This window comes from Daphnia pulex, chromosome 2, assembly GCF_021134715.1.
Source record: "Daphnia pulex isolate KAP4 chromosome 2, ASM2113471v1".
Lineage (NCBI taxonomy): Eukaryota > Metazoa > Arthropoda > Branchiopoda > Diplostraca > Daphniidae > Daphnia > Daphnia pulex.
Genome location: NC_060018.1, coordinates 3,439,711 through 3,465,971, shown reverse-complemented (window position 1 = coordinate 3,465,971; position 26,261 = coordinate 3,439,711). Strand labels below are relative to the sequence as shown.

General features: G+C 40.6%; 6 protein-coding genes across 20 annotated transcripts in view; 5 read left to right on the top strand and 1 right to left on the bottom strand.

Moving 5' to 3' along the window:
* The first annotated feature begins 1,362 nt into the window (after positions 1-1,362).
* On the top strand, positions 1,363-6,771 carry LOC124188418 (protein DDI1 homolog 2-like). The gene is made up of 9 exons (XM_046581043.1): positions 1,363-1,803; positions 1,892-2,083; positions 2,150-2,404; positions 2,481-2,614; positions 2,681-2,779; positions 2,852-3,016; positions 3,082-3,189; positions 3,263-5,149; positions 5,213-6,771. The coding sequence occupies exons 1-8, from the start codon at positions 1,560-1,562 to the stop codon at positions 3,341-3,343; spliced, it is 1,278 nt and encodes a 425-aa protein (XP_046436999.1). The 5' UTR covers positions 1,363-1,559; the 3' UTR covers positions 3,344-5,149; positions 5,213-6,771.
* LOC124188417 (ATP-dependent RNA helicase abstrakt-like) lies at positions 3,344-6,190 on the bottom strand. Of its 2 annotated transcripts, XM_046581042.1 has the most exons (13): positions 6,076-6,190; positions 5,853-5,975; positions 5,653-5,797; positions 5,462-5,597; positions 5,185-5,394; positions 4,992-5,125; positions 4,768-4,924; positions 4,549-4,711; positions 4,353-4,484; positions 4,128-4,296; positions 3,923-4,072; positions 3,681-3,863; positions 3,344-3,620 (listed from the first exon to the last, which is right to left on the bottom strand). In XM_046581042.1, exons 1-13 carry the CDS (start codon positions 6,106-6,108, stop codon positions 3,484-3,486), a joined length of 1,872 nt encoding a protein of 623 aa, XP_046436998.1. In that variant the 5' UTR covers positions 6,109-6,190; the 3' UTR covers positions 3,344-3,483. The 2 variants fall into 2 exon arrangements, with proteins under 2 accessions (XP_046436998.1, XP_046436997.1); XM_046581041.1 differs by having other exon boundaries at positions 3,344-3,863.
* Positions 6,349-7,182, top strand: LOC124188420 (PEST proteolytic signal-containing nuclear protein-like). Its single transcript, XM_046581047.1, has 4 exons — positions 6,349-6,431; positions 6,593-6,771; positions 6,839-6,960; positions 7,020-7,182. Exons 1-4 carry the CDS (start codon positions 6,401-6,403, stop codon positions 7,138-7,140), a joined length of 453 nt encoding a protein of 150 aa, XP_046437003.1. The 5' UTR covers positions 6,349-6,400; the 3' UTR covers positions 7,141-7,182.
* An 88-nt stretch (positions 7,183-7,270) lies between these two features.
* LOC124188419 lies at positions 7,271-8,877 on the top strand. 2 transcript variants are annotated; one of them, XM_046581046.1, is made up of 4 exons: positions 7,271-7,516; positions 7,578-7,745; positions 7,807-8,243; positions 8,311-8,877. In XM_046581046.1, the coding sequence occupies exons 1-4, from the start codon at positions 7,514-7,516 to the stop codon at positions 8,816-8,818; spliced, it is 1,116 nt and encodes a 371-aa protein (XP_046437002.1). In that variant the 5' UTR covers positions 7,271-7,513; the 3' UTR covers positions 8,819-8,877. The 2 variants fall into 2 exon arrangements, with proteins under 2 accessions (XP_046437002.1, XP_046437000.1); XM_046581044.1 differs by having other exon boundaries at positions 8,308-8,877.
* Positions 8,878-9,032: 155 nt separating this feature from the next.
* LOC124188416 (sorting nexin-2-like) lies at positions 9,033-12,162 on the top strand. Its single transcript, XM_046581040.1, has 11 exons — positions 9,033-9,191; positions 9,361-9,642; positions 9,704-9,760; positions 9,827-10,058; positions 10,188-10,349; positions 10,416-10,537; positions 10,606-10,812; positions 10,872-10,964; positions 11,030-11,173; positions 11,288-11,440; positions 11,558-12,162. The coding sequence occupies exons 1-11, from the start codon at positions 9,114-9,116 to the stop codon at positions 11,606-11,608; spliced, it is 1,581 nt and encodes a 526-aa protein (XP_046436996.1). The 5' UTR covers positions 9,033-9,113; the 3' UTR covers positions 11,609-12,162.
* A 722-nt stretch (positions 12,163-12,884) lies between these two features.
* Positions 12,885-26,261, top strand: part of LOC124188415 (small conductance calcium-activated potassium channel protein 2-like) — a 54,654-nt gene continuing 41,277 nt past the window's right edge. For 5 of the 13 annotated variants that reach the window (XM_046581038.1, XM_046581030.1, XM_046581034.1 and 2 more), the window contains exon 1: positions 14,077-14,254. The gene's annotated coding sequence lies outside the window, so the exon portion shown is untranslated. Of the gene's footprint in view, positions 13,369-13,449; positions 13,737-13,976; positions 14,255-20,752; positions 21,548-26,261 lie in introns of those variants that run through there. The other 8 variants (XM_046581035.1, XM_046581029.1, XM_046581033.1 and 5 more) reach the window with 5 other exon arrangements.

Sequence of the window (26,261 nt, the reverse complement as noted above, 5' to 3'; positions counted from 1 at the left end):
GTCCTGTATAAGGAGATAAATGCACTAAATAACAATCGGGAGTAGTTGATTTTTCGGGCTCTACAGGTTTCTGAAGATTCAATTTAATCCGATTATTTGAACAGCAGCATTCTAATGGCTGATGACGTGATCTGTTTATCATAAGATCAAAGGGTCCGCAACAAAATTTTTATTTTTTTTCCTATTATTTTTTTCCTTCAAAGTAAATTTACCTGTTATTTTTTAATTTTTAACAAGTAAAAATTCACGAGTTAAGAAAAGAGAAAATTTTAAAAAAAGAAAGGAATTTGAGTTGCGGAATACGGATCCCTTGCAGAAGACTGCTAAATCAGCAAGTTTTCGCTAATTAAATCTTTCAATATGAATCTACATAAGGTAGACAGTATTTTCTCACTTTATTTATCGTGCAGTATTGACCTCATTAACTATTTTCAAGATCTGGCGCAAACGACGGTCACCTTTGAACTTAAAATCTAAGTGATGAAAGAAATCCGTAACAGTTGCATTTTAAGTTTCCCTAGAATCTATTTTCGTTGCTATTGAGTTTATTTATTTTATAATTATAAAAAAGAAATTTCAACCAGTTTTCTCTATCTTTTATATAATGAAAAAAAAAATCCCTTCAAAGCGATTGACTGAAAAAAACAAGTTGTATTTGTATAAGCAATGCAATAGTTAGTCGCGGTGGCAATCTAAAGATCTGAACGGCAAAGATAAAACGAACTAGTTATTCAATAACTCGGCATTTTTTATTATGACAACATGGAGGAGAAGATAAATTAAAAGCGGCAAAACTACACATATAGATTCCAATCGAATTGTTATGTGGTTTATGATTTGAGTGGAGATTGACATTATCGTATCGGAATGTTTAAACGTTATACTGGAATGACGTGATCGCCTGTTTCAAAGGTGAAACATTGTCTACATGTAAATAACTTGTTTTTCATCGCTTTGAGATGATTTCCTGGTCTAAAAAATTTCATGGATACATTTTTGATCTGTTAATCTTATTAAGATTAATTGGAATTGAAATCATTTTTAGATACTTCATAAATATTACACACTTAACAATATTTGTGGCTAACTAAATTTAACATTCATTCATACGGTAGAGTAAATTCCGGCAATAGGTTTAACTAAAAATACCTTACATTTCAAATTTCGATCTAAGGATTTTACTCTACCCTAGCAATTAAAACAATTAAGGAAGAATGACATGAGATCTCAAATTCTCAAACTCTCAAGCACAGATAAAGACCACTGTCTTCTTTATCTATGTCTCAAGTAAAAACTGCATCGAACTGCATCGCAATTCGCAATTGCCGCCGATTTTTTAATTGAGCCGAAATATGTGGCAGCGGTGCATTTCCCCCATTATACATATTACATTGTTGTGTAGTCACAGCTTTTGATTAAATCGTATTTTTCTACTCTACGTGATTGAACTAAGTTGCATTCTGTTTGTTTGCGTTATTAATTACAGGATTTCCTTTTTGTTGCAAACTTTTGTTGTTTAATTCAAACTGGTGATTTCTTAAGTTGATTAGAATTACAATATGCGTATTACAGTTACCACACTGTCTGATGACATATTCAACTTGGATGTGTCTGAGGACTTGGAATTGGAAAATTTTAAAGCATTTTGTGAAGTTGAGTCTGGTATTCCAGCAGCAGAAATAAGTTTAGTTTATAATGGACAAGTTATGAGTGATGGATCAAAGAGTTTGAAGAATCACGGTTTAAAAGAAGGGGATGTTGTTGTCATACAGAGGCAAAGAATTACCACCAATCAGCCCCAAGGTCTACACTCACTTTAAGAATATTGTTGCAACTTTGATTAATAAAAGATTAAAAAATCAGGACTTATGTGTTGTATTGATGCTTGCAGATCCTTCTCTGAACTTGGACTTCAGTGCTATTCAGGTGCCGTCATCTTCCAGGGGAAATAGAAACACTAATCGGGGCAATGAAAACGACCCAGTTTTCATAAGAGACATGTTTCTAGCTAATCCTGACCAACTTGCCCAGCTCAAGCAGAATAACCCTCGTCTTGCTGATGCACTGCTATCAGGAGATTTAGGTCTCATCATTATATAAATTTCTTTCCTATTTTCACACTTCAACTAGTTATTTGTCATCCATATAGCTCGTTTTACTGCGGTCTTACGTGAACAAGAAGCTGCCAGAGCAGAACGAGAGAGACTTCGAAGCCTAATGTCTCGTGCTGATCCTTTTGACGCCGAAGCTCAACGACTAATTGCCGATGAAATTCGTCAGAAAAATATTGAAGCAAATATGGAAGCAGCTATCGAATACCACCCAGAATCATTTGGCACCGTTGTTATGCTCTATATAAATTGCATAGTAAATGGACATCCCGTCAAGGCTTTCATAGACTCTGGTACCATTTTTGTTTGTTTTGTTTTAATCGATTTGTGACTAACTTTTGCGGGATTTCCCCGTTTTATACTTTTTAGGAGCTCAAACTACAATTATGTCTTCAGCTTGCGCATTAAAATGCGATATCCATCGCTTAGTTGACAGTCGTTGGGCTGGTATTGCTAAAGGTGTCGGAATTCAGCGTATTGTTGGACGCATTCATATGGTCCAGGTATAAATTTTGGCTATTTGCCTTTGAGTTTTACTAGACTCTAATTAATTTTTTTTATTTTGAAAGATCCAAATAGGAGATGACTTTTTACCCACTTCGTTTTCAATTTTGGAAGAACAACCGATGGACATGCTGCTGGGATTAGACATGCTTAAACGCCATCAAGTAAATTTTAGCTTTTTAAAGTTGTTGAAAAATCTACGCTGTAGCTTTAACGTAAAATCTTTCAAACTTTAGTGCTTGATTGATTTGAAACGCAACCTCTTGGTCATCGGAACTACCGGAACCGAAACACCGTTTTTATGCGAAAATGAGCTTCCTGACTGTGCCCGATTATCTGGCCCACGTTCTGAAACCGAATCTTCTTCTGCGGTTGAAATGGAAGATCATGAACTCGCCAAGGTTATTTTAGATTAGATAATTCTTCAAACATGTTTTTATCATCGTATAACTAATTTATTTTACAGGCCCTTCAAGAGTCGGCATTACCTGATCCCAGCACTCAACCTCAGGCCGACAAATTCACTGAAAAACAAATTCAAGATTTGGTATCTATGGGATTTGTCCGTGAACAGGTAGGCCTACTGTTCTGTAATTTTGAGTTTAGTATTTTTTAGTATGTTGAATCTACATTGCTATGATCTACAGGTGATTGAAGAGTTGAGACGATTTAACGGCGACGTTACTCAAGCTACTGCTGCACTTTTTGCTAAGTCTTTAAAATTTTAATTTATTGGTCGTCATGTATTTCCAAATTTTTTCTTTCGATAAGATACAACATATCGGGATTTTCACAATAATTTTAAAATTGTTCTTTTGCAATTCACGTGTACAAAAAAATTATAAATTGTGGTATTATTGAGAAACATTTAGTAGTCTGCCGCAGAGTAAGACAAGTAATCTTTACGGCCAACGGCAGAAACTTGTTTGTTGCTTTCCGCTTCTAACTTTGGACACTGCGTAATACGATGACCAAGACCGCCACAGTAACTGCAACCTTTGTCCCCTGTAAATTTTGAAATCAACGTTGTAAATTTTTCATTTAAAGAAAACATTATTAAATTACCTCCGAGATCTTGGAAAACTTCCGTCTCTGATTGCAGTGTGGCCAAAAAGGGAGGGACATCTTGCTTTGCTTCGATAAGCAAATGTTTGAGGTCAAGTAAGACGGACTCTTCGTTCGATTTGTTAATAAACGTTGTTGCTTGCCCCTTATTTCCTGATCGGCCAGTACGTCCGATTCGATGCACTGAAAGTAAGCCAGATTTTAAAGTGTGGATTTTTTTATGATCATTATTTCTTTAGTACCGTAATTTTCGATGTCATCCGGCATGTCATAATTTATGACATGTTGAATGTTGACAAAATCCAGTCCTTTTGAGGCTACATCGGTGGCCACTAACACATCCTTAATTCCTTGTCTGAAGGCATCAACAGCACGAGAACGCTCCTCCTGGTCTAAAAATGTTAATAAGTTAAATCATGAACTAAAAATTGTGATAGTTTGCAGTACCTTTGCTTCCGTGAATGGCTACAGCCTCAATACCCTTCAACAACAAATACTCGTGTATGGCATCCACATCTTGCTTCTTTTCAGCGAAAATGAGCACAGGTGGTTGTGTTTTCTGAATGCATTCCAACAGGTGGACAATTTTGGCTTCTTGGTTGACATACTCTACTTCCTAAGAGATCGAGCATAAGTTTTCATTCAAAAATGGTGAAATTTGATTATACTGACTTGAACGACATTCATGCTAGCTGCACCTGCACGCCCAACGTTAATTGTTATGGGTTTAACTAAGGCGGAACGAGCAAAATTCTGAATTTTCTTTGGCATTGTAGCACTGAACAACAAAGTTTGTCGTTGTCCCTATTGAAAAGGATTTAAGGTTTACTAAAAACCAAGATTTTTCGTTTTAATGAAATTCTCTCACCTTGAAATAAGAAAAGATAGTACGGATGTCTTCCTCAAATCCCATGTCAATCATACGATCAGCTTCGTCCATACACAGATATCGGCAAACATCCAGTTTAATCATCTTTTTATCAAGCATGTCCATTAAGCGACCAGGAGTAGCTACTATGATGTGAACCCCTCTAAAGTTGACAATAATTTATTACGAGATACAGAATTAGAGGTAAATTCAACAAACCTGTTTATGATTTCCAACGACTGATTAACTGGAGTTCCACCAATTATCAGACAGGACTTTATTCTGGGCATCCCTTGCTGAGCTAAACAATCGGCAAAATGCTCTACTGTTTCGAGAATCTGTTTCGCCAACTCACGTGATGGGCACACAATTAAGCCTAACGTTTTAAATTAATATTACATTCAATTCAAGGCAAAAACTTAAAATAAGAGCAAAAAACTTACCAAATGGACCTTCATTCGGTAAAAATGGCATCTTAAGCTCTTGCTCTAAACTAAATACAACAATTGGCAAGACAAACACCAAAGTCTTACCACTACCAGTAAAGGCTATGCCAATCATGTCTCGACCACTTAACCTAAAACGTTTCAAAGTAAATAAGGTGAACTAAGCTTTAAACATTGAAAATTGGCTTACACTGTCGGTAATCCTTGAATTTGAATAGGTGATGGCTGCTTGATTCCTTTTTTCTGTAAACCAACCAAAATTCCTTTGGGAAATTTCATGGCATTAAATGATGGTATAGGAAGTGGTACATCCTCCCCTTCAACAGTAATGCATAATTTCCCTCTTAGTATATCAGGATAGTCTCGTGGCATGTTCAGTACACATCTTGGTGGTGTCCAGCTAGTAAAAAAAATATTTAAATTAAAGCACATTTGAATATTAATGCATTAACAAAAATTAGTCTTACCTAGTTTTTATAGGATCTTCATATTGAATACCTCTAGCCAATTCAGCAACACCCATCAAGGCAGTTTTTTCTGCAATACTCTCAAGAATTTTCTCTTCTTCTTTCAACTGCTTCTCAAAGGCACTCTCCTTTTTAGCTGAAGAACATAAAAATATTAATATTAGTTAATTAACAAGTACCATTATATTTACCTTGAGCAACTTTTTTTAGTTCTGTGTGTTGACTGAGTAAACTTATATTAGATTTCCTCGCAACAGTTTGGAGGTCCTCTTCCTCTTCTTCATTGCCTTCATTTTCGCTTGAGGATTTGGTTTTGAGATCAGCATCAGCTTTCACCTTACATGCAAAAAATAGTCATTAAGGATATTTTATGATTCAAAATCTTTTTTACCTGTGAAATTCTTCCTAATTTCGTCAACTTTTGTTTTTTTCTTTCTTTGACTGGAACGTAAGGAACGTAATCATCGTCTTCTGGTGGGCTTTCGTCTTTAGTCTCTTCCTCTTTTAAGTACCTCTGATCATTAAGTTGTAAAATGGTTTTTTAACACCTGATTCTTGTATTTTTACGTATTTTTTGTATTTTTTGTATTCTTTATTTTTCTTATTTTTTTTACCTTTAAATTTCGTTTTGAAGATTCAGATTCCATTCCTGATTTTATTCTATTTAGTGTTTCACTCAAAATCTCAGATACGTACAAATACGAAAGTTGTTATTGTGGTGTAGACGACGATGCCACTCCTCAGATATTAAATATTTTGTGTTAAAAGTCTCTTTAAAAATATATTTGCAAAAGAAATTTTAAGAAATTTTAGATTTCGAAATATTGGTATGAAAAAAAAAGAAATTAGAAATTTAAGTAAAAATTATTCTTAATAAACGACCGCTTCACACACCGTTGCATTATTGTTGAACTGTACGTCAGAAACTCATTTCCTAGGATGGCGTCTTCTAATAATAAATTTTCACGGGGTTTGTTTGTTTCGTTATACTATATTTTATTATATTATGCGTTACAATTTAAGTTTTAGTTTATTCAAATCATTAAGTATATTTTAAATATAATATCGTGAATATATGATTTGGTTAAATGGTCTTATCTCACGTTCGACAGTGTTTCTCCATTGATTTAGATTCAAAAGCTGTGGAGATTAAAGGAACTCGTTCCTTAAAACGTGCTGTCGAGCACGATTCATCAAGTGATGAAGAAGACGGTAAAGATGCATTTAAAAAATTAAAGCACGGTGTTGATGTGAAAACTACAACATCACATAGTAAAGGGCTTACCATAAAACTGAAACAACCTGCTCCTGTAAGTATATTGTTGTTAAAGTACAGTTAGTTATGTGTTGATGTGTAATGTATTTTTATTTTTTTAGAAAAAAACCGACCCTAAACCAGAATTGGTTAAAAAAGCATCTGTATTTGGTGAAAGTAGTGACAGCGATGAAGCAGAAGAAATGCCTCCAGAAGCAAGGATGAGAATGAAAAATATTGGAAGGTAGCTACCTAATCTTAGATTTTAATGGCATAATGATTCCTAACCCAGAACAATTGTAGGGATACACAGACATCTGCTGGTCCCAACTCGTTTGGAAAAACGCGACAAGGTTTTTGTGATTCCAAAAAAGTATTTGAACGCCAAATGAAAAAAGTAATTGAAGAAAACTCAAGTGAATAATATTAATGTATCATTTTTATGAATAAAACGCACTTGTCTTTTGATTTTTGATTTTACTTGTTTGTTTGTCACCTAACGGTAACGGCTGAGACGGCAAACTTTAAAGCCATAGGTGGCGTTGCTGTTGTGTTGTCATTATTGTGCCCTGTGCAGAAGAATTCATTCTTTAATGCTTTTCACGTGTTGGGAAAGACGAAATTTAACTGTTTGAAAGTAAATAATTTTATACTCGCAAATATTTTCGTGCATGTTTTCATTGTCGTGAGAGAACTGCGTAATGGATTAGGATATCTAATCAAACATAGTTGTATATATAGTTCATTATTCATTGTTAATAACAGTTTGCCGCCAATCCGGAACTTATCTTGACAACATGGTACGATTGATTTTCTATTGTTCAATTGGAGTTTCAATAATTGTCAATTTCTTTATATTAGGTTGCTTGTTTTCCTTTAACTCGGCATTTCATTTCCCATGTGGAGTTTGTCATCATATGGTTTATGATAGTACTCAAAATAAGTGATTATTGGGTTGAAACGGGGGGCAGTGAATTCTTGCCAGCAAAATGGATTTACTATTCAAAATTTGTAGACCAAACATATCAGGTATTATTGTGATACATTGAACACTCATGTTAAATTTAGTAATTTTATTTATTTATTTCAGAAATCATTTGCTTGTATTGGACTAAGTTGTTCAACAGTCTTAAGTTATTCAATCCTTGTTAAAAGGATTTGTCCCTTGTGGAATATTGCCTTAGGTTCTCTGTGGATTAGTATGCTTTTTTTGATCTCTCCAATTTGGAAAACAGGAGTTTCTTTTATCCTTTGCATAGTTGCAAGTATCAAAATTATTTCTGAACTTCCACAGAGAAAATCAAAACAAGCTTGTAAATCTAAAATGATTAAAGTTGAAAGTTCACATATGAATCTTTCAAAATCCCCAAACCCACCTTGTGATTTAGATCTGAGCAAATTAGATATAGGCTCACCAAGAAAAACTAAAACAAGTACACCTAGCATTTCATCAATTGCCCAGTCACCAGGATTTGCAAAACCTAGACCTCTTATCTCACCATCTAGGCTTTCTTCATCAAGTATCATGTGAATATTGCACAATTTTATCTTTTCTTTGAGTAAATCATTATTAATGGATTTGAAATGTTAGCAGATCATCTCCAGAAACTAATCTGACGAAAGCTTCTTGGGTCGCTGGTGGATATTGGCAGGGTAACAATTGGCCTGCTCCGACTTTTTCTTCCCCTAGTCACAACACCGCCCTCACTCGTTCTTCCAGTCAGAGTTCAGGATTTGGTTCCATCCAAACCGGCCTTTTAAATCGCAGCCCTCCGGATTCAAGACCAGATTCAACTCTTGAAGACATTGACCGATTTTCAGTGTTCTCCGATAATCTTGATCAACGCTTTACCGATTCAAGCCTTCGCTATCAGGAAAACTCACCTTGTCTGTATCAATACCCTAATAACGAATTGTCTCGCAAATCTCTAATATCATCCATTTCATCCACCAATGATTCTGTCCACCACATTTCCACAATTCCTTCAACCACGCAATGGTCCTGGATACCATTCATGTTTGGGTTCAGTTTGGCTGTTAACGTATGCGTTTTGACTTATTTTGTTTTCTTACATTCTTCCAAAATTGGAGGTGTTCTTTAGCTGTATTCATGATGAACATTCAAACGTGATTAGAAATATACTTTAATTACGAAGAATAATTAACTTTTCATTGTTTCGTTTCTCTTTTGTTTTTACGGGATTGGAACAAAAAATAGAACCTAAAAAAAAATGTTAATTAAAAATTTATCTTAATTTTCTCATTTTTTTTCTTTCCGCCCCCTTATTTTTTTTCAGGAGTACTTTAAAAAAAAAACCTAGGTTTATCGTTAGATGTCACTTGGATCGCACAATTATTCTCCGGTACGAACACATATCACGTAAATACAGTTGAAAAATGGCAGACGATGGAGAAATTCCAAGGAAATTAAATGATGAATTTAACGATGACGATTTATTTGCTTCGGCGATTGAGGTACTTTTTTGTTTCTTAGCAAGTCTGGGTTATTGTAAATGTGTTTTCTGATCAATTATTTGGTCTCTCAAGATCATGGGTTGGTAGTCTATGTCCGCGTGCAGAATCCGCCCCCATCGCCATAATGGGAATTAGACAGAATATATTAACGTTTATATTAATTTTACAGATTAAAGTGGAAGCCAAAGCAGACATATCTCTAGAAGATGATAGATCAAATGACTTGTCTGTTGTAGAAGAGCAATCTAATAATTTGTCAGCAGCCGATGAAATAGATCTGAACTCGGATAGTGAATTCAAGGATGATGTAGATGATACAAATGCCAAGCATGAACTCAGATCTGAGCCTGAAGATATATTTGAAGATATTCCAGAACCAAAAGAAGTAAAGATTGATGCAACACCTGTTCGGCCAACCTTAGAGACATCAGTGACGTCTCCAAGAACACAGGTTTGTTAAAAGATTTAATGTAGCATGTAACAGCAACTTATTTGTATTTCATACTATGTAGAGTTACAGCAATTATGTTGGGACCACAATTGAGGAGGAAAAAATTGTTCCTGAAGAGGTACATTTTTGTATAGTCTACATTTGGTGTGTTAATTCCTTTATCTGTAATTTTTTTATATTCTAGAGTGATAAATTCATAACAATTAGTGTTAAAGATCCCCAAAAAATTGGTGATGGGATTTCTTCCTTCCTTACTTACAACGTTGTGACTCGCACCAATATTGGACTATTCAAGAAAAATGAAATGACTGTATCTCGACGTTTTTCGGATTTTCTTGGACTGCACGATAAACTTGCCGAAAAGTACTTACATAAAGGTCGCTTGGTGCCAGCCCCTCCCGAGAAAAATGTTGTTGGTATGTTTCCAAAAGTTTATCAGAATTACATGTATAGTTCCATATACATGCAATCTTGAACTTGATAGAATTGATTGTTGAATTCTTCATATTTTCCCTAATTTCCATTTACCAATCAATCAATTTCAGGTACTACCAAAGTAAAAATGGCAGGTGGTCAAACTGAACAGGAAGGCAAATTACCGGAATTTGTCGAGCGTCGAAGGGCTGCCCTTGAACGTTATCTGATCCGAACTGCTATCCACCCGATTTTTCAAGTAGATCCTGATTTCCGGGAATTCTTAGAATGCGGTATGTTTCAATTGTATTTGTTCAATGCAGCAATTCACGCACTTATTCCTTCTTTGGGTATTACAGAAGACGAATTGCCACGTGCATCGAATACCTCGGCTCTCAGTGGAGCAGGTGTACTAAGGCTTTTTAACCGCATGGGTGAGACCGTGACTAAAATTGCTTTCAAGATGGGTGAATCTGATCCTGTAAGGCGTACTCTTACTAGTTTTTTTATTTCTTCAAAAAGTGTATCATTCTTCAACCTTAATTTCAGTGGTTTGAAGAGCGTCATCAGCAACTTGAGACGCTAGAATCTCAATTTCGCCGGCTACAAGCATCTCTGGAGGGTTTATATAGTCATCGACGCGAGTTAGCCTACGCAACTGCTGCTTTGGGAAAAGGATTGGCTTTGCTGAGCAATGGCGAGGATCATGCAGGTTTATCCAGAGCCCTAGCTAAGATGGCTGACCTCCACGATAAAGTAATTAATTTCAACATATTTTAAAGTCTCTAATCTTATCTATTTTTTACTGATTAAAGTTAGAGGGCGTTCACAACGACCAGTCAAATGCGGATTTTTACATTCTGCACGAACTTATCAAGGACTATCTGGGGCTGTTGGGTGTTGTAAAGGTAAAATCTTGGTCACTCCACCAAACGACAAATAATCGAATTTTTTTTTTCTTGGTTCGTGGTAGGATGTCTTTCACGAGCGTGTTAAGGCTTTCCAGACGTGGCAACACGCTCAGCAAATGTTGGCCAAAAAACGGGAAGCGGTTGATCGATGGGAATCGACTGGTCGTTCCGATAAAGTCGCGCCTGCTAAAGATGAGGTTTTAGAGGTAAGATAAGATGCCTGGATTTGATGAGCGCTCTTAGAAATGTTTGCTCGAAGTGTTTCGCTTTTTTTTCCGAATTCAACTTGACATGTCCTTTGGACTTGAAAACCTTTCTAGTGGGAGGCCAAAGTTAACCGCAGTCAAGAGGAGTTTGACAGTATTTCTAAGGCGATCAAGAAGGAGCTGGAACGCTTCGATCTCCAACGCGTCAAGGATTTCAAAGCAGCTTTCATTTCTTATTTGGAAGCGCAGATGAAAGCTCAGGACAAAGTAAGTCATTTCAGTTTGATTTTGGTTCCCTAAAAGAGGGTAATCTCAATTTGAGGGACGTAGACTCGTCGACAGAAGAGCAGGCCTTAATAAAATTACGTTACGCATGTTTTACAGATCATTGAACATTGGGAGACGTACATGCCCGAAGCCAAAGCTATCGCTTGAAGGAGCACCGATCGACTGATCATCCCAAAAAGACGGTGCTGCACTGCGCTTTCTTATCATGGTGTCTCTCGTTCGTCGTCAATGTTCTCTTCTTATTCATTTCCATGGCTATTTGAGAAGCCAACTATTCTGTGTGAATCTTCGTTTCGTTATCCAAGTTAAATAATTCCGTTACGCGACATTCTCTATATTCCTTTTTTTTTTTTCTCGTTGTAAAGGACTAGTGTGCCTTGCGTGATTTGGGATGTGCATTCCCTTCTGCTTCTTCCCGTCTTTTTTACCCTCCCCTCTCACCAATTCCCATCCGCTACCACATCCAATCAACCGAGTGTCGTCATAGCAACGAGAACCCATATGCTTTCCCGACCCCTCCTATTTTTGCCCCTTCCTCTTCTTCCGTCATCAAATACCATGTACTCTTTAAAACCAACACGAAGGTTTATTTTTCCGTTAGTTTTTTTTTGCCACTGCTTTACATAAAATCTGAAGCGGCATAAAAAAATGTATTACCGTTCATGTGAAAATTATCGATTAAATTGTTCAAGTTGGCTCGAGCTGCTTGTTCCTCGTCTATTTACCAATTTAGACGGACAGCAAAGTTGTCCGAAACCTTTCCATCCCGTGTGTGTTCACGGTTGACGAACGTGACGTCTCTCGGCCCATGTACTTTCTAGGTCCTCGGTCTGAGACGAACATAGTCAACTGAAGAATCTCGACGCCGACTCATACAAACTTTTAACAATCTCCTGAGAGAAGTACAGACGACACCGTCTCGTTGGCGACGCTAAATCGTTTCTCTTCACTTTACTCACTCCCACACACATTCTCTGTCTGCCCAGCATTGGAGTGAAATGAGATTGAAGTCTCTGCTGGAGGCTCTTGGGACTGAGAGTTGAGAGTGGTGTTACGAGATGAATAGAGCAAATGGACAGTTTGACGAGAAATCGATGACGGGAGCAGCACATTGGTCTGGGATAAAATTGGAGTCGAGTTTCACTTGCCAGACCCCCTCCTCCCCCCAGGCTCTTCTTCCGATACGCGTAACAGGTGTCCTACGCTTACAATCAAACAAGTGCAAGACAAAAAAACAGGTACCAATTCTCTTCCTGGAAGTAGCTTGCCCTTTTTTTTGGGCCAAACATCTTTTATTTGTGTCACCTTTATTTTTATTTTGTTTCCTCTTCTTTTGTTTTCTGTTGTAGGAGAAGGGCATGCAGGATTCCAGGTCCAGCAACTTGAAGAATTATCCGATAACGACTGGAGGCAATTGTGAGGACAATCCAAAACTTGTGCAGATGGTGAAGTTGACTCCACGTAGGGTACGTATATGTAGACAAGTGGAAACCACGAAAGTGTTACAATATATCGTCCGTTGCTACGGATACCCATCATTGTCTTAACGGTAAAGGTCACAGGAAGAAGTGAATCGATAGCTCGTGTCTCCTTTCTTTCAGCTCTGGATTTTTTCACTCCATTACGCGTCGTTTTCTTCCTACTGGTTCCCACTTTGTGAGTCGCCTACAACGACAAGTTTTCCTTTCGTTCACGTCTCATTCCATTATTGCACATTCTCCATTACTTGCTTATTTCACGTGTCTTGACAGTCCGCCCCCTAGAAAATCGACTTGTGTTCTTGAATGAAATGTAACATATTCTATTCTTCAAACAGGCTGGACAATCGGAAATCCATTGAAGCGGTTCATTTCCCACTCTAGTACCACACACAGCTGCTTCCACACGAGCGATCGCTCACTCACGAGGTAAATCCAGTCTGGTCCTCGCATTTGTATACGTGGGACGATTCGTGACGATCCGAACGGTCTCTGTGCTCCTCATTTCAGGATTAATAGGAGATGTGATATTGACCAGGGGCCGAATTTTTTGTTGACCGTGGCATTTACTTATTCAGAATGTATCGAACAATTGAAGTTACAAGCAAGAAAATTGAGTGGTGACAAAAACGCAAGTTTGGAACCGGATGCGCGAGCACAGTAATGGAGCGTCGTGTGCGCTACGCGCCGTCGCCACGGCAGCAGCAGCAACAGCCAGCGCAGGGAGGAAAAGGAGGTGGCAGAGCAGCGGGGGCCCCATAACACCACCACCACTACCAGCTGAAAGCAAAGACTGGGTAAATATAACGTTGCCTTACCGGCGGTCGGCTTCTCAGTGCATCGCACACCTCGCAGCTAGAAGGAGGCCGCCGTCACGTCAAAAGCTCCTCTGAAATTGTCCTCTTTTATTTTCCGACTCGATACTTCGCCATTCCCTTTGTATAAACAATTTTGATTCTCATTTAAAACCTCTCTCCCGAAAAACATAACAATATAAATAGCATACACTCACGATATTTTTCAATTTTTCAATCAAGATGGGACAAAACTAAGAAGGACTGACTGCTGCTGCTGCTGCCCTCAACCAATTTCATATCGCTTCATCCGGCTGGCTGATCCTTGTCCTGGTGGTCAAGGGGAAACTCGATTCTACAAAAGAAAAGAGAGAAAAAAAAAACAGTGTTATCGTGTGCGCTCCCGTCAAGGCATTTTCGTTTGGCGTCGTAACTCCCGGCCACAACCGACGCTCGGACCGTTGGGATTCTTCTTACGGTTCACTCGGCTCTTCCGGCTGCTGTCACTATGGATGCTGACGGTAAGCCTGATCTTTTCTGTCTCCTTCGCTCGTTATTCCAACTTGTGTGTCTGACTCTCACGAAGCGTGTTTGCGTGAGCCGTGGAGATCTAAATCGGATCGATTCCGTCAACCATCGAATCTGATCCGTGCCATTCGCTTTCTCCGTTTCGAAAATGGCAGCGTGCGCTGAATTATTTGCTTACAATTTTGAAAGGAGAAGAAAAAAAAACAAGAAGGGTTTTTCTTGTCGTGATTTCGTTTAACTAGTCGGGATTATAACTGGGGGGGGGGGGGGAGAGAACGGATCGCTAAGTGCAGCGTTGCCATGCGACGAGTCTTTATTTATGTTTTAACTAGGGAGCGACGTGGAACAGGCGCCACGATTTCGTTTCCCCTTTTACCTATTTTGATTTTCTACCATGCCCTCCCGTCTGCTTTGCCCTTTACCTACTATTTAGCTGCACTCCCACCCAGGAGGGTTCTCCTCCTTTTAGCCCGGTTTATTTGCCATCAATCAATAGATGACGCGATCGATTCAGCGTGACGAACGCGCGGTGGCTCTATTAGAAACTTTCGATGCCGTCTCTTCATTTTGATTTCATTTCTAGACGGTTGTTGACTCTGTCGTCATCTAGTTGATCACGTTCATATCCGGTTTTCGGCATCGGTTGGTCTATGGGACTTCCCTATACACTGCTCTTTCTTCCGCCCTGCTTCCGCCTTTTATTGATGTTGCATTCTTTTTTCTCTTCTCTCGGATGCCTTTTTGAATTTAATCCGTTACAGCTGAGCGGCGGGATATCTCTTCCGTAAGCGTTTCTTGTCGGTCGTTATCGACGTAGAAAGCCGGGGCGAGAGATTGAATTTTGCAGAGGCTGCAACTGTTTTTCTTTTTTTTGGCTTTACAATCTAATGAGATTAAGAAAGGAAAAAGAAAACGGGTAAGTTATTATATTCCATAAGGAAGAAAAAGTTTTTTCTGGGTCCGGAAAAAAAGTTCTTTTCATCTCTTGAGGGGGGAAGAGGGGGAACCGTGTACACGCAACACTTGGCCCTGCGCGTTCAGCTACGAAAGAAGTGGGTTCCTCCTATCTTCATTCCTTTTTGTTTCTTCTCTTAAGATGTTTTCTTTATTGATGAGTCGCCGACGGATGGACAGACGTGGCCCCCGCTTGTTTTTGTTATCGTCTCATTTGCGACTCTTGTCTCGGCTCTCTTCTTCCTTGCTTGATGTCTTCTTCTGCTCTTCGTTGGTTGGCCTGGAGGACATTTCCGTGCTGGACGAGCAGTCTGTAGATTACTTAACTTAAAGACAGACGCGTTGATGGTTCATTAGTAGAAGAACCCTCCTCCATCGCTCTCGTCTCCTCCTCGAGATGTTTTTCTCTCTCTAGCGCTCGCACACTTTTGAGTCGAGCACATCTACGCACGATGATGAGTTTCGACTGATTTTCTTTTTCTCTTTTCCCATTAAATGAAATGCTGGCTCATTTCATCTCTATTTGATGTCGTGGTATGTTTGGTTGATTCTCCGCCCTCCGAAAATAGTTTTTGTTTGCGACCGGAATAGGCTGGATATAGCTGGTCACGGAACTGCGAAAGCGTATAGAAAAACAAGCGAAAAGAAAAATAGAAGACGACGGTGTCGCTATTCTCGTTACGTTTCCATAGCCCGTCGCTTTATTCTTCTTCTTCTTTTTTTCTTTATATGTTTTGTCCCTGATGACGCTCATCCGAAGGTTCTCATTAATCTAACCGGATCTTGTCTCACCCGCCTTTTATCATTTTGCAGACGTTCATCCGCTCACTGGGCGTATAGTATAACCCCCCCCCCCCCTCATTCTCTTTCACTCTCACTTATTTATTGTATTTTCGCCCTTGGATCTTGAATTTTATTTCCTCTTTCTTCCTGCGCCTTTGGCTTAGAGAATGTACCCAACAATTTTGAATTGACTTATTCCCTTTAGTTCTTTGTAAGATCCCCCTTTGTCACTACGCGTTCGACGCTAGATGATTCAAATCTCGCCATTTTTTTTTCTTTTTTTTTCCCTTCTTCTTTCTCACGCTCTTCTCTTTCGCTTATTGCATTTCCGCCTTTTTCTTTTCTCCTTTCATTGGACCGTTTCTCTTTGCCTCTCAAAGACTAAAACCCTTTTGGGACTCGTTGATCAAGAGACGGACTCTTAAGAGTTCGAGTTGCTATTCAGGAGTGCCAAGGAGATAACCAAACTAAAGGACGTGAGAAAAGGAATCCCGATTCGTATGCTCCGACGCTAGGGGAGCCGTATAGAGCCCTGAGTGACTTAAGCGATGATTTCATCAAATTTTCTCTCTGATGGTAACTCGAAACTTTCTGTTTTATCTTGGCTGGGAGTACATATAGCGCTGATGATGGGCGTCTGCCAGTTTTATCTGGTCAGATAAAGACGAAACAAAAAGTTTCCTGTCCGTTTTGGCCTTGTCTTTCGGAGCTTCTTGTATCATGTCCGTGCGGAACGTAAACGGACAGGCGAGTAGATGGAGAAACCTAACTTGTTATCAGACGCTAATGACGAATGATGTGCTGACAACTGCGTTGAGTGTCGGTGACCGCCCATCTGCCGCGGTATGCAGTGCTCACACACACACACACACTCACACACCTTCCAGCTAACGTCATCACTAATGCAGGAACGAGGTGTCTTGGCCGGGACTGTCGGTGACGGTAATCGATAAGCCCAATTAAACGGGGGGCGTTCGTTATTTCTTATGCAGAATGGGCTCGCACACACTTCACGCTCTATTCATTTCTCTCGGCACGTCTGCACGGTGCACAATGTAAAGACTCCATACACAATGCCGATGAGCGGAGAAAATTGTCGAAGGGGATTTTTACTTCTCTCCCTATTAAAGGGTCGTTATTGCATTTGCGGGGGGAAGCAGCTTTATTCCCGTCTGCTCGAGATGGCGGAGTAGTAGTAATTCGACTGCCGCCAGTGCGTGCGCTACTGAAAAACCGATCGCACATTGTGCTGTCTGTTGCCGACCGATCGCATGCTAAGTTGATTGCATGCGATGCAGTGCAAGTCGTATGAACATGTCACATGTATTTATACGTGTTCCAAAACAGTATAGGAAATGTGTACAGGACTCTAGAGGCAGACGGAGAAGACGGGAGAGAGATATAGTAGCTATAGCTGCATCATGGGAATGCAAAGGGATTGTCGGGTGAGTAGTAGCTCTTCTTCGTCCATCGTTGACGGGAGACAATTGGGCGTGGTTGGGTCAGTTGTTGATCGAGTCAGCTTTTTGATTGGTGGAAGAAGACCCCCCCCCCCCAAAAAAAAAAGAACTTTCTTTTGCATCCGTGTGTCTAACATCCATAACGACCGATGAATAACGATCCAGCAAAGTCGGTCGCTCACGATAAAAGGTTTCTGTTTACCTTTCGATCGGGAACTTTTTGAAACCGCCAGGAGACAAGGTACAAACTCAAAAAGTTACCCGACTACATTTTAAGGTTGACATCTTTCAGACTGTCGTCCACGCTATACACACTACCAGTTGGTAGTGCACTACTACAATGTTGTGCAACTTGGTAGTAGTTGCTTGCTCGGCACTTGAACCGAATAATCCTCACGACTCTTGGGCCCTGTCACCGCACACGAGTTAAGTTTGTCTACCATGTCGCCAATTCTTTTCCGCCCTCAACTGTATGTCGTATGTTAAATTGTCCTTTTTTTCCGTTTCATTATTAAGAAAACAGATTGTCTTGTTACCACCAGTCAGCCGGTGGCAATAGTTTCCTTTTTGCACGACGTTGTGCGTGGTGTGTCTTTGAGCCCGGGGTTTTGTCATGAAGTCGACCGTCGAGGATATCAAGTCCCTCCATTGGGACCGTGAAAGGGGGGCAAAGTCTAGCGTGAACGTTTTTTTTTTTATTCCGCTCACATTGTCTACTGTGGTGCATGCTGGGTTGGTGGTGAGTTGATGAAGAACTTCATCTCGACGCTGGGCTTCTATCCATTTTTATCCCTTTGAGACGCAGTCGATATAAGACCCCCCACCAACCCCAAAGTCGGTTTTATCCTCTCTCTCTCTCTCTCTCTCCGCTTTCTCCACCGTCTTTTTATTCTTTTCTCTTCTTCTCTCTTTTTGGGTGTGTGTCGTCTGTTTACCTTGACATGTTTGTTTTTCTAGTCTCTCTCCCTCTCCACCCCTTTTTGATTACGAAAGTAGTTCCCAACTTTTTGACATATTCAATCGCTTGGATTTCGATAATAATAAAAAAAAAATACTCCGTCTTTTGAAGTCTGGAACACGAGCATCCACCGTATTGCTGCCCGATCACGACGAATGGATTTATTTTATTTCGGGACAACACCAGGCGAAACGTCAAACAAGATCGATGGGCAATAGGTCGCATTGCTTGTCAAATCGATCCTAAATCACGATATCCGGGCTGTAAATAAGATCGCTGCCGGTCGTGACTCCCGCCGTGAGAGTGCCAAGGGGCAGTATAAAGTGAACAAGACAAACAGCCCCTTCCTTCACTCTCTCTCTCTCTCTCTCCTTCGCCACAATTCCGACTCAACTTGCATCTTTCTCGAATGTATTCTTATTTTTGCGTATGAAAAAACCCACCCAAAAATAAAAGAATGAGTCTGATCCTAGGAGCTGATTTATTCGTTTTTATCTTCGCAACGAACAAAGGAATCAAGAAATGTCTCCCTTGTTGTTTCGTCGCTTTGCGTCTGTGATTTTTATGAATGCCATGTGATATCGTTGGTGATAGAGTCGAGTGTCAGTGAGAAAGAGGAGTTGCTATAAGTCTCCTGTTTTTGGCTCCGCACATGGAAACGAGCGAAACGAAGCGACATCTACAGGAGACGAGTCTCATGTTGTTTGATGGGGTTATTTCTGCAATCCTGTTAAGAAAGATCCGCTTCCCCCAAAGTCTAACGAAAAAAATTTTTTTTTTTTGTTTTTCCGTACCAGACAACTGAAGTGAGCCCCCATGTTTGCGAATGGGAAATAAGGAAATGTGTGTGTGCCCTGATGGTAGTTTTTCTGTCTGTCTGCTTCGTTGATTACAAGAGCTTCTATATATATACGTGCACCCCCTCCAGTGGGATCTGGAGAAGCGAAAAGTTTTCGTTTCATTCTGGCGGAAGTTTCCCGCCCGCTCTGTTGAGAGAGTTGCAAGCAATATGCGATGTTGACTGCAACTTTTCCCAAGTTATAAATTCATCCTCTTTTCTGCCCCCTGTGTCGTCGACGTCTGTGAGACTTTTGGCTTTTTCATATTGTTTATTTGTCGCCATAACAACGTCAAAACAAAATGCGTAGCTAATTTCTCGCCTCCTGATTCCCAACGCCGGATTCAGTCCCCCCGGCGGATTCCGCGTCCGGGTCTCCCCTGTTTACGTAAAATCCACTCCTATCAGCTCTTTAAGGATGTTGTGACTCTTCTTTTCTCTATATATACTGCCCTCCTACGCCTTTTTTTACACTTTTGTTGTTTCGGGTTTCTGTTTTTTTTTCTTTCTTCTTCCTTTGCCTCGTGCCACAGACCCTGTGAACGCGATTGGCTGCCCGCGCCTTTGGCCGCATCTGTCAAAACAAACAATCGGATACCGGGAGCCAACAGTTTCCCGACGACCAGGCAAACGGATGAACGTTTACGTATTGTACAAACTCTATACTAGTACTACGTTTCCACACTGACTCTGTTTTGGATAGGAACGAGCAAAGAGACAAGATGAGATAAGACGTGAGAGATCAAAATAGACAGACGGAACGAAATGCTGTTACTGACGTTGAGAAATTGGGATTGAAGTAGTGGTTGGGAGTTCGTAGACAGCGAGAGAGAAGGCGAGTTGGGTTCCCGGCGTTCATTCACCGGCGTCCAGACGACAGACGGATGGAGATGGAACGAAATGATGATGGAGAAGAACATGGTCGGAATGGGGAGGAAATTGGGTGAAGACAAAATGAAGACAGAGAGAAATTGAAGGAATCCTTTGGCAGTCCCGCGGTCTCATTTATTCTAGAAAATTTCACCTGATGAGTGTTAAGGGCGGTTAAGTTGCCAAGGGCGGACAGTTAAATGTCTCTGCTTGACTGGATGGCAGTTATAAACGAGCAAATTGAATGGGCCAACGATCAAGGCTAACAAGTTGAGAATAAGTATTTCACTACGCCAAGCATAGAACTGCTGGACCCATCATGTTTGACAAGACTTGATTTGAATTATGAATCATTCTTCTCCCCGGCGTTTGTTAAGGCGCTGTATGCGGTCCGGTGTCCAGCAGAGCAAATAGGGCAACCGAATACAGTCTAGTCGACCATAACATTAGATGGACGTGTGTGATACGCGCAACTGTGTGTATGTTATATAGTAATATGAACGTTGCTTTGGTTTGTTCGATTCTTCGCCGAGTGTGTTTGTCTCGTTGCTCTGGGCAACTCTTCATTACATAAAGATACTTAAGGCGATAGTAGGAGCCGGTATAGTAGGATGGTGTATTTTAAATTTTGAATAAGATTCCTGAAAAAATTCTATGGTCACATTTCCTGTTATGTTGTGTGTTTGGTGAGTTGGACAGACATTTGATCGAAATCTAAGCTTGAGCGGTTTCTATGTCTACCTAATGGCCTTTATAGCCCACATGTGTCTTGTTCCCCTCAGTTGCCGCCTGCTTGTTTTTTTCGGCATTTTCAATCTTCAGTCGTTGATTGAAGCCTTCCAAATAACAAAAAATGTTGTTTTCTTTCTGGCCCTTTGACTCTGTGAGTGCACACTAGAGAATAGAGGAAAAAGAAGACAACGGTTAGATTGGCATGAAAGACTACCCGAAAAGGGAAAACACGAGGAAACCCACTAGTTGGATTGATTCTGGGTTTCGTCTGCTGTAAATTCAATCACACTTTTACCGTTTGATCTGCGATTCTCAGAAGACCAAAATTGAAGGATATATATTCCTTTCTCTCTCTTCCTAAATTGATGATGTAATTTCTTCTGAAAAACCAAGGACAAATGGGAAATTGTCTTTACTTGAAACCTTGAAGAGAAGGTGCAAACTTGACAACGCTGCTCTTTTCCTTACCTATCCTCCGCTCGAGAAACTGTTGGATTTGGTTAGTCGATTGGCAGTTTGTTTCTTTTGTTCTGTCGAAAAGGTGTTTTGGCTCCAGTGCCAATATCACTTGGTTAGGTGTGTGCTGAATCGTCTCGCGAAATGTAGCAGTCAACTTCATCGAGGTACGCGGCCATTCTTCTCTTCTGGTTTAGCAACTCTTAAATAGATCCTGGGACATCCACAAAACCTGGTACCGTAATTCTTTCTCTCGATTTATTTGTCGTGGTATTCGCTCTGAATGTGGACGATCTATTCTTTCCACGTGGGCGACTCATTTTTAATGAATAGTTTAACGGCTTCCCATTTGATTCTCTGATTGTTGCTTTATCAACGTCCAATCGTTTTATTTCCATGTGACTTGGTTCTCGTTTGAGCCCTGTCAATTGTATGCCAGCAGATCGCCTTTTGCTAGCCAAGTGATCCATTTTTACTAGAAGGAAGTTGTAAATTGTTTTTCCTTATCTTTTCCGCCATTTGACTTTTCACGTTTCATTGCACTAAAAGGAACGTTTTCTCTTTGCCAAGTGTCGATTGGGCAAAGGGTCTTTTTAAAAGCGCAGCTCAATTGATAACCGAAATAATTAACTAGAAGTTTGGTCTTTCCTTCTTGTCGTCGACAGTACTGTTTTCATTTTTCTCTCGGTATAGTTTTCCCATTCTCCGCCCCACTTTCATTTGGGTAGGCGGGACTCGCCCAGTCGTTACCAGTGGGAAAGAAGAGCAAACAAAATGGGGGCGACGATGGCAATCCAAATGTTTCGCTTGTCACACTTGCTTGTCTAAACATGTGTATACGCAAATTCAGAGACAAACGCAATATCATATGCTTCACTGTATCGTGTAACTTGTGGCGTAAACGCTGTTCAGACTTAACGTATTCGGTCAGATCGTAATAGCCAGACGCCGTAAACTAGAAGAAGGGTCTAGACTCGCCAAGAAAGAAGCGGAAGTAGGAGTAAAATGGGGAGATAGGGCAAAGACGGAAGGAAGTGAAAAGAAAGACGAAACATGCATATATAGACACACGCTGCACTTACACAGAGTAAAAGCAGAATAAAAGGATCCCAAAAGTAGTAACAGTAGAGTGCGGAAGCCGATATTATCCCCATAGCTTAGCGCTCTACGCAGAAATGCATTCGAGATGTAGGGGAAAAAAAAGAGGCCGGCAGACATAGCGGAAAAGAGAGATTGGGTTGATGGACAAGTAGTATTGTACATGCGATTCGTCTAGTCCGGCTACGATATGTCCCCCCGCTCTTACAAAGTTAAAAACATTCCCGGGAATGAATTTTTTACATTATGGATTCGTGTTATGCGCGCGTCACATACCCACTCCGCCCACATTTGATATTTCCGTCCTAAAGTTTTATAAATCCCTAGAGTTTTTGTGGTTTTCAATTTGATGTCCGATGTAACTGCTGCAGCACGGGAGGGTTAAAATTTGTCCTGGCGGTCAGTCGGGTAATTCGGATATGCATAACATCCGAGGCGGAGTGCACAAAGGGAGCGATGAGTGATTAGGACATTACATAAGGTGTATAATGGCCAAGGATAAACTTGCGTAGGTTGACTACGCTCCAAGGACAAACAATAATATAGGGGTAGATGTGCTCGACGCGATCCATTATGTGACGTAATTAATTTTCTATCAGGATGAATATGTGCGGTAATTTATTCATGCATCTGGTGGTCGCCATCGTTGCCGGACGATGGCAAGACATTGCCAATGAAACGGAGAACAAGAAGATGGGGGGATTTCTAGTATGCATGGCCAATTCTTGTGTCCAGCTCAACCGGGACGAGGACGAAATAACAAACCAGAGGTCAAATTGAACTCATTTCCTTTTCTCTTACGATTGGTCCGTTCAATCTCTCCCGAGGGAAACTATGCGGATTTTTCTTTCTGGGGTGCTTCGTCTTATGTTTCCTTCTCAGTTTTTTACTGCCCCATTTTGGTCCTCCCCAATTTTCTTTTCTTTGTTTATTTTTATTTTGAATTTGACCGCCCCCTAACAACCGACGGTCGCCTGTCAAAAAGGTCTGGTACTAGACACTGGGCTGGGCTATTTCCCTCCTTCTTTTAGGGATTTGGCCGCCTTGCGATATTGCTTATGTTAATCCCAGTGTTTTCTTGAACCTCTCTTTCTCTTATACTTTATTTTCTGGTGGAAAACAAAGTTCTAGAAAAAGAAAAGAGTGGCGGACCTCAAGGTCCTCTCCGCACTCTAATCTAAGCTTTCTGTTAGTCTTCGTTCGGACCGCGTTCTAATTTTAAAATTGTGGTCTAAACGAAAGGGCTGCAAGATTTCCCAAACAAAACTCCCCGGCTCTTTAGCCCCAGTGCCACGTTGTTGAAAGTCTTTTCACACTTCTCTCGAACGGGAATTCTCTCGTTTGTTTCTGTCTCGTTTATTTTGGTTTCCCGTGTGCTTTATTAGCTTGGTTTAGTCCCATGACGTCACGGGGCACCGAAGGAAAGATAACGAAGGTCGAAGACAAATAGCAAACCCGAAAAAGGCGGTTGTGTATATACACTCTAGTAAGCTCTCCTTGGTGACCAGTGTGGGACCCTCCAGCCATCTTTTCCTCTCTCCCTTTCTCATTCGTTATTATATAGGAGGGAGGGGGCCTCTTGAGCCATTGATCGTGAGTCGTCCACCATCGGGATCTATCCGTCCATGTAGTGTCTCCTATTACTTGGTTGTGCAACACAAAGGGGAAGCGAAGGATGGATAAGATGAGAGAGTAGAATAGAGAAAAAAGAAATACTTTAGGTATAACTTGTACATGTGTACGTAAAGAAAGGGGAGAAAACCTTGATTGTTGTCGCTGCAATAGCCCAGCCCCGTCATCACCCTCGCATCGAAATTGAACCCTGTTTCTCTAACCACCTTCTCCCTGACATGACGTATTGGATCATTCTGTCTAGCACGATTCCAAACCCTCTTTTTGAGCTACCCTGGCGCTCACGATAAGGTCCAGAATTCGTCCACATTTTCATTTGAAAAAGATTGCAACCGTGTCCCGCGATCGATTCTCTTATTTATTTTTTTTAAATTCTATTTCAAAGGCGCTGCTGTTCTTTTGTTTGTTGGCTTTTTCCCTTATTGTTTACTCGGTTGGTTTAACTTTCATCTCTTGAAGGGTTTTCTCATCTTTCTCGGACAGACCTACTTACCATATCAATTCTTCCGCGTATTTCTTTGACATTTTGCTTCCTTGAGATGATAATAGGCTATTTTGTAATGATTATGTTGTTGTTGAATAACAAGCTGATTCTTATATTCCCTGGGAACTACAATACTTTTAAGTAAAGTATGACGCCTACCACTTTGAATTGCTTTGTTCGTTTGCTTTTATTGGGTTGTTTCATTTGATTTGCACGGTCGGCTGGCCGAGAGTGCCACCATATCCATCTCGTAGCAATATTTGTTTGGTCCAGGGTCGTGAACAGGGGCAGCCTTTGTAAAAATACAACAGCACAAAAACTAACAAGAACGGAAAGAATTTTGAGATAAAAAAAAAGTGGTGAGCGTATTCTGTATAGGAATCGGGGACGACAGAATTGTCTTCTAGTTTTTTTCGGGTTGGCCTGCGGGTCGTTTGGTTTTCTTCTTGTCTGTGAAATGTCCTGTGCCGATCGATTTATTCCCTGGATTCCGTTTTCCCATGCAGCCTGTTTCTGTCTTCCATAACCGTATATATAAAAACGTCCAGGCACACGCTACGTTCGTTCTCGGAATGAAGAAGGGAGATAAATAAAAGACACAGTCAGCGGTCTATTTATACATCCCAAAATGCGGGAGACACCAGCAGAATGATAGTCATTTCATCGAGTATTGGACAGTTTTTTTTTAGGCCTATTATATTGCATATACACTTCCGTATTTTCAATAGTTTCTGTATGCATGTAACTTTGAAACAAAAAATAACTACCCGTCATATCGATTGAGCTGTTCCATTCGTGTCACGTCTGCCCGATTATCGGCTACTCTCTCGAGACTGGGAGAGTCGGCCTTGCGTAAGATGTCTGACCACTCCACCAGAAAAAAAGGGGTCAATAAGTCTCATCGACTTTGCAAAAAAAGAAAGTTTTTCTCTGTGGATGGGGCGTGACCTATGCATCCACTTATGTTAGCCACTTTATCTCATCCAGAAGCTGAACGTTAACAAAAGAAGAAAAGCGTTTTTGTTTTGACTTGGGGATTCGGCAGTGGAAATTCTCTAAATAAAGGCTCTTCAAAAGCCGCGATGGCATTCACTCCGCCTATCCCAAAGAGTAGGAAAGTTTCCTTATCGTGTCTGTCAACTCGTCTACTTTAAAGCAAGAAAGTTGCTCCCGGTCGTCTTTATTTCCTTTCCCTGTTCTTCCACTTGACCGACCCTACACAAGAGCCTCTTCGTGATCAACTAGTTCCGGAGAAAAGTACGTGTCTTGTCGTCTCTTCGGCTCGCTTACTCTTCTCTGCTCTACTCTTCTCCCGCTGGGTATATAAGGCCCGTCCTCTCTATGTGTAACTTTGATTCAATCACACACCTCGATCAGATCCGTGACTCTATGGGCTTCGACTCACAATACTCGTCTAAACTACGTTAAAGTGAGGGTGGGGGAAGAGAAACCTCTACGACGTAGTTTTCCGTCGGTATTGTGTAACGAAGGCGTTGGCTTTTTTCATTCGGCTAGAGAGAGAAGGAAGTAGATTGCTTGTTTTCTGCCCAGCGGGTTCTCTCCGTACTCCCCGTTTGCAGCTTTCAGATTAAGTAGCTCTGCAACTGTTGGAACATGTAAAAGGAGAGAAAATATCAACATAAGGCTAGAGTAAATGTCAAGAGAAACACGATCAGCCCCTTGTATTTTCCCATTGGAGCCAAAGAGACGGAAGCGGGCACCGGATCGCACCGAC

What these genes read in the sequence shown, in the direction of transcription:
- LOC124188419 (XM_046581044.1), top strand. An exon ending in TTGTAGACCAAACATATCAG is followed by an intron (nt 7,746 to 7,806) that starts GTATTATTGTGA and finishes TATTTATTTCAG; the next exon opens with AAATCATTTGCTTGTATTGG. An exon ending in CTTTCTTCATCAAGTATCAT is followed by an intron (nt 8,244 to 8,307) that starts GTGAATATTGCA and finishes TTGAAATGTTAG; the next exon opens with CAGATCATCTCCAGAAACTA.
- LOC124188416 (XM_046581040.1), top strand. Translation starts at nt 9,114, where the DNA reads ATGGCAGACGATGGAGAAATTCCAAGGAAATTAAATGATGAATTTAAC. An exon ending in TGACGTCTCCAAGAACACAG is followed by an intron (nt 9,643 to 9,703) that starts GTTTGTTAAAAG and finishes CATACTATGTAG; the next exon opens with AGTTACAGCAATTATGTTGG. An exon ending in CTAAAGATGAGGTTTTAGAG is followed by an intron (nt 11,174 to 11,287) that starts GTAAGATAAGAT and finishes AAACCTTTCTAG; the next exon opens with TGGGAGGCCAAAGTTAACCG.
- LOC124188420 (XM_046581047.1), top strand. Translation starts at nt 6,401, where the DNA reads ATGGCGTCTTCTAATAATAAATTTTCACGGG. An exon ending in AACTGAAACAACCTGCTCCT is followed by an intron (nt 6,772 to 6,838) that starts GTAAGTATATTG and finishes TTATTTTTTTAG; the next exon opens with AAAAAAACCGACCCTAAACC. An exon ending in AGAATGAAAAATATTGGAAG is followed by an intron (nt 6,961 to 7,019) that starts GTAGCTACCTAA and finishes GAACAATTGTAG; the next exon opens with GGATACACAGACATCTGCTG.
- LOC124188417 (XM_046581041.1), bottom strand. Translation starts at nt 6,108, where the DNA reads ATGGAATCTGAATCTTCAAAACGAAATTTAAAG. An exon ending in CTTCAAAACGAAATTTAAAG is followed by an intron (nt 5,976 to 6,075) that starts GTAAAAAAAATA and finishes CTTAATGATCAG; the next exon opens with AGGTACTTAAAAGAGGAAGA. An exon ending in TCGTTGGAAATCATAAACAG is followed by an intron (nt 4,712 to 4,767) that starts GTTTGTTGAATT and finishes TGTCAACTTTAG; the next exon opens with AGGGGTTCACATCATAGTAG.
- LOC124188418 (XM_046581043.1), top strand. Translation starts at nt 1,560, where the DNA reads ATGCGTATTACAGTTACCACACTGTCTGATGACATATTCAACTTGGAT. An exon ending in ACTGCTATCAGGAGATTTAG is followed by an intron (nt 2,084 to 2,149) that starts GTCTCATCATTA and finishes TCATCCATATAG; the next exon opens with CTCGTTTTACTGCGGTCTTA. An exon ending in AAGATCATGAACTCGCCAAG is followed by an intron (nt 3,017 to 3,081) that starts GTTATTTTAGAT and finishes TTTATTTTACAG; the next exon opens with GCCCTTCAAGAGTCGGCATT.